Raw genomic sequence first — 6,000 nt, 5'->3', positions numbered from 1 at the left:
GTTAACAAGGTTTTTTTTTACTTATTGAAACTGAATTGAACACATATATACAGATCAATAAGCGCCTAATAGCGCATGCTCAATAATATTTTACAATTACATAAAATAGTTCCATATTATACAGTAGGCTGTGTGGTACAGAACTCTTGAACACTTCCTCACTTTTTTAATATATATTATTTCTGCTTTTTGCACTATTTTTAATTTATTCAATATATGTATACTGTAATTTATTTGTTTACTTATTAATTATATTTTTCTTCTATACTATGTATTGCTTTCAACTGCTGCTAAGTTAACAAATTTCATGACGCATGCTGGTGATAACAAACCTGATTCTGATTCTGTTTAGCTGGAAAGATAATTTTTTCTGAGGTGACTTCGTCAGGGGCTACCATCAATTGCTTGTGTGTGCTGAGGACATTCCCAAAACTGCTGTTAAACCCTACTTGGCTTATTTGAGTTTCTGTGCATAGCATTTGGAGTGAAAAATGCAAAACAGGCTTTCCAGCAACTTGTGTTAAAAGACTGAGATTCTGTTTTTGTTTACCCGGCCAACACGGACAAAACCGAACACTTATCACATCTCCACACATTTTTCAAGTGCTTAAGCCAACAGGGACTGATTATTAACCCCATTAAATGCCATTTTGGTTTGTCTACTATTTGGGTTGCAGAGATTGGTGCAAATACTGACCACATTTTGGGGAATCTGATCGCTCGGCTGTCCTTCTCCTACCTGCGCACCACCAGGTTCAGGGACAGTTATTACCCCTCAGCTATCAAGCTCTTGAACCAAAGGGGATAACTTCACTCAAGTTCACTTGCCCTGTCATTGAAATGTTCCCACTACTCTTCATCTCATGTTCTCGATATTTATTGTTTATTTATTTATTGTTATTATTATTCCATCTTTTTGTATTTACATAGTTTGTTTTATTCGGCACTTTGTTTGAATGCTCTAGGTGGGCGGCCTTTCATTGTTTCTCTTATGCTTATTATTCTATAGATTTGTTGAGTATGCCCACAAGAAAAATGAATCTCAGGGTTGTATATGGTGACATATGAGGGGTGATTGATAAGTTCGTGGCTTAAAGTAGAAGGATTCAATTTTAGAAAACCTAGCACATTTATTTTTCAACATTGTCCCCTCCTACATGTACACACTTAGCCCAGCGGTCGTGGAGCATATGGATCCCTTCTTTGTAGAAGTGGTCCACAGCAGGGGTGCTTGATAAGTTTGTGGCCTAAGGTAGAAGGAGATGAGTTATTAACTTCAATTTTTCTGCATTATCACTCAAAGAGTTGAACTGAACTTGCATGTAACAAGAGTGCCTTGGAGCTCCAGGTGGTCCACAGCAGGAGTGATTGATAAGTTTGTGTCCTAAGGTAGAAGGGGTTGAGTTATCCAGCTCTTGTTACATGCACATGCAGTTCAACTTGTTGAGTGAAAATGCAGAAAGTTTGCAGTTAATGACTCATCTCCTTCTACCTTAGGCCATGAACTTATCAATCACCCCATGCTGTGGACTACCTCTGGAGGTCCAAGACGCCGACTTCTACAAAGAAGGGATCCGTATGCTCCACGACCGCTGGACTAAGAGTGTAAATGTAGGAAAAATAAATGTGCTAGGTTTTCTAAAATTGACTCCTTCTACCTTAGGCCACAAACTTATCAATCACCCCTGTATATGTACTTTGATAAAACAATTTACTTTGAACTTTTGAACTTTGAAATATTGGGGGTGGTTAAAAGTTTGTAATACAATGATTGGCAGGAGTGAAGGAAAATATCACACAGAGGGAATTGTTCTTATTATGGGTGGGCTTATATTTATGGCCCATCCTTAGCTGTGGACTGAGCGGCTTGCTGGAGCATTTCACAAGCACATATCAGGAAGGAGTTATCTTCACTGAATGTGTTAACTCATGCAGAGACAGCTCATTTCTTTCCACAAAAGGCACATAAGGTTCCAATTTCACAACAACGTGGTGACTGCGTGACTTGAAGATATGTGGGGGGAATATTTCACAATGTCCCAATATTCCACTCATTACCATCCTTGAGTGGAATCCAGCTTTGTGGACACAGGAGGCTGCAGACACTGGAATCTGGAGGACGTCAGTGGGTTGAACAGCATCTGTGGAGGCAGAGGGATGGTCGATGTTTTGGGTTGAGACCTGCATCAGAAACTTGCTGTACCTTGATGACCTTCTTCACAATGGTGCCTGTACTTCGGAAGTGCAACACTTCAAAGAAAGTGTTCTGGGACATCCTGATGCTGTGAAAGACAATTTTATATCCGAGGAACCCTCACAAATGCCGAGTCTCAAGAGTTCCAACTCTACCAAAGGTTCGCAACTCCTTCAACGTTGTCCTAAAGTAGCAGGGGTGAGGGTCCACTCACAGTGAGTTTAATCATTATTCAGGTCCAAAGACTGTTCAGTAGAATGGACAACTGTTGCATAAATTGCAGCTGAAAGAGAAACAATTCTGTTTTAAAACCACAAGACTATAAGACATAGGAGCAGAATCAGGCCATTTGCCCCTCAAGTCTGCTCCGCCATTCCATCATGGCTGATTTTTTAACCCTCTCAACCCTATTTTCCTGCCTTCTTGATTGACTTCCTTACTAATCAAGAACTATTAACCTCTGCTTTAAATGGCTTGACCTCCACAGCCATCTGGGGCAATGAATTCCACAGATTCACTACCCTCTGGCTAAAAGAAATTCCTCCTCATCTCTATTCTAAAGTGATGTCTTTGTATTCTGAGGCTGTGCCATCTGGTCCTAGACTCTCCCAATATTGGAAGCAGCCTCTCCACGTCTACTCTATCTCAGCCTTTCAGTATTCGATAGGTTTCAATAAGATCCTTCCCTCCAGTGAGTACAGGCCCAGAGCCATCAAACACTCTTCATGCATTAACCCTTTCATTCCTGGGATCATTCTAGTGAACCTCCGCTGGGCCCTTTTCAATGTCAGCACGCCCTTTCTTAGATAAGGGGCCAAAAACTGCTCACAATACCTCAAGTGTGGTCTGACCAAAGCCTCAGAATTACACTCATTTTAGGATTTTAATGTACTTGTTGAGAGACGCTGCTGCAGGTCTCCACGGTTTATGGTAGGATTCCATTCCTGAGAACTACCTGATCAGTTTACAAGTAGAAAGTGTGGCAGCTGAGCAAAATACTTAAGCAAAGATCTAGCCCAGCCTGGGGCAATGTATAGTTACACAAGCGCATTGAACATCAGCCATGTGTTTATTGCTGCAAACTGACTAGACATATTGCATGATATGGCTGTGGTCCTTTGCTATCTCTTATCTGATGATGTGGTCCTCCGAGTAAATTTGAGCTTCAAGCCCAGACTCCGTGCTTTAGAAATAACTTCTTTCTTTCCACCAACAGATTACTGAATAGTTCCATAAACACCATCTTGTCATTCATCTTTTGTGCTCTTTGCTTTTGTAACATTGCACTGTACAACCTGAAAGTCTTACTCTTCACAAACATCCACGAAACAGAACAAACCAAAGAATGAATAACAGAAATATCAGAACCCCAAAGTCCCCCTCCCTCTTCCATTGCACAAGCAGCAACTGAGGCACCAACCTTCCCTCTGCCCCTCGCCCCACTTGCACCAGCAAAAAAAGTTCAACCATCCCGCCTCCCACCATGCAAACAATAGCAAAAGCCCTCAAACAGACCTTGACCTAGAGTGCATCAAAAACTACAGTCCTATCCCGTATTCCCATTGTTTTTGATACCAGAGGCACACAGGTCCCTGCAAGTTTTTTCCCTTGTCATTTTTTTGGACATTTTTCACTAGATTACTCTCATATTTTCCTTCCTTTTACCGATCCCTTTGTTGAATTCCAAAGTGTGCTTAGCATGGGCGGCTTCTCTGATTGGTATGAAATCCTGCCAAATGGGAACATGAACTCTCAGGGGGTATCCGCTGGTGGTTTGCCACTCACTACGTGTTTTAATTTCCTTACCTGTCTCTGAGTGCCTGGGTGTTGGAAGTTGGACATTACCGTAAAGACTGTGACTTGGAGAGTCGTGGGGATCTGCAAAATACAGAAATAGTTAAAATTCATCCTTACCTCCTCCCCACTGCATTCCTTCCTTAAAGCCACCCTCACTCTACCTCTAATGAATGCCTTCAGTTACCTTGGGGTGTGGAGGGAGGTGACCTGCCAGGAGCTAATAAAACAAAGATGAAGGCTATCTGTAGGCAGGTGTGATCAGTTGAAGCTGGCATCACGGTCAGCACAGGCACCATTGAGCTGAAGGCCTTGTTCCTGTGGTGTGCTGTTCTATGCTCTATAAAAGCGAGGCTGTACTGCTGAGACTTTATAAGGCATCGGGCAAACTATATTTGGAGTACTGTATTGTGAGCCGTTTCGAGCTTCGTATCTAAGAAAGGATGTGCTGGCATAGGAGAGGATGATTCTGGGAATGAAAGGGTTAATGTTTGAGAAGCATTTGATGACTCTGGGCCTGTACTCACTGAGTGAGGAGGGAATCTCATTGAAACATATTAATTATTGAAAAGCCTAGTTAGAATGGTGGGTGGTGGGGCAGAGATGCGTCTCTACCAAAGGAGGTGTAAGGTGCTCTGTCCTTCCGCTGGCCTGCAGGTCACCCTTGGGCAAGGTGTAGCACCTGCTTAACCCCCAGATCAGGGATGCCTGAAGCCATGGGAGCAGGTGGTGGATGGTCGTATGAGCAGCTGGTGCCTATCACAAGTCCTGGTAATGCGATCACTGACGCCAAGCAGACAATCTCTGAAGAGTATCGATAATGGCTGGGATCACCCGTCTTGTAAAGGCACTGCTCAGACGGAGCCAATGGCAAACCACTTCTGCAGAAAAATTTGCCAAGAGCAATCATGGTGAAAGATCATGATCGCCTACATCATAAGGCATGGAACATAATGATGATGAGATGGAGTGGATGTGGAGAGGCTGTTTCCAGTAGTGGGAGATTCTAGGTTCAGTCTGTGTTGAATATCAGCTGACAGATATAACAGGTTCAAAGGGCAAAGTGGACTAGTCATTCTTATATTTCCTCTGTTATAATGTTCTCCCTTACATCAGAAGACTGCTCTGAAAGAGCCTTTGCCCCCCACACTGAAAGCCCCTTCTGTCCGTCATCTCACACTTCTTTCCCCAGCCCTGATAGCTCCCATTACACCTGCTTTGTCAGTCCACTCTCCCCCCCCCCATGCCTATCCTCTCAGACTGGCAGCTCTCACCTACCCTAACAACCCATTTTCCTTGTTCTGCTTACCTCCTCTTCCTCAGTGTTGCATTTCCAGCTCTGCTTGCTGGTGGGAGGAAGGTCAAATCCACCAAGACCTTTGGCCTCCACGTCCTGACCTTGTAGCAGCTTCACTGGCTTTAACCTTTCTCACGTACTCAGTCAGCCTTGAACTTTTGAGACCACAGGACTGTGGGGGTTAGTGGGAAGCCCAGTGGGTGTTGTTAGTGTATGTGGGGCTGTTCCTGCACAATATGTCAAGGGTACGCTGTCCAGCCAGCTGAAGAGATGAATTTCCACTAGATACCCACAGTACAGTGGCTACATTTCATTAGGGGTTTGAGGAGATTTGGTACGTCACCAATGAATGGAAAATCCCACAAAAAGTAGCAGATATGTCCCAGTTCATCACGAGTAAGGCCCTCCCCACCACTGAGTATATCTACATGGAGCACTGTCGCATCATGGACCCCCATTACCCAGGTCATGTTCTCTTCATGCTGCCTCCAGGAAGAAGGTAAAGGAGACTCAGGACTCACACCAGCAGTTATTAACCCTCCACCATCAGGCTCTTGAACCAAAAGGGATAATGTCACTCAACTTAACTCGTCCCATGAATGAAATGTTCCCACAACCTCATGTTCTCGATATTTACTGCTTATTTATTTATCAATATATTTATTTCTTTTTGTCTTTGCCCAGTTTGTTGTCCTGCACACTGGTTGACAGCCCG

At 43.5% G+C, this 6,000-nt stretch overlaps 1 protein-coding gene across 1 annotated transcript in view; it reads right to left on the bottom strand.

Annotated features, from left to right (window-relative positions):
• Window positions 1-1,654: 1,654 nt before the first annotated feature.
• Window positions 1,655-6,000, bottom strand: part of LOC140728683 (sialic acid-binding Ig-like lectin 12) — a 42,311-nt gene continuing 37,965 nt past the window's right edge. Inside the window, exons 9-10 of the mRNA XM_073047646.1 lie at window positions 4,001-4,072; window positions 1,655-2,477 (exon numbers count right to left, since the gene is read on the bottom strand). Coding sequence (XP_072903747.1) covers window positions 2,416-2,477; window positions 4,001-4,072 — 134 coding nt within the window. The 3' untranslated portion in view covers window positions 1,655-2,415. The remainder of the gene's footprint in view (window positions 2,478-4,000; window positions 4,073-6,000) is intronic.

This window comes from Hemitrygon akajei, chromosome 6 (assembly GCF_048418815.1).
Source record: "Hemitrygon akajei chromosome 6, sHemAka1.3, whole genome shotgun sequence".
In the NCBI taxonomy this organism is placed as follows: Eukaryota; Metazoa; Chordata; class Chondrichthyes; order Myliobatiformes; family Dasyatidae; genus Hemitrygon; species Hemitrygon akajei.
Note: the sequence above shows the minus strand (reverse complement) of the source record. Positions and strands in the feature narration are given on the sequence as shown.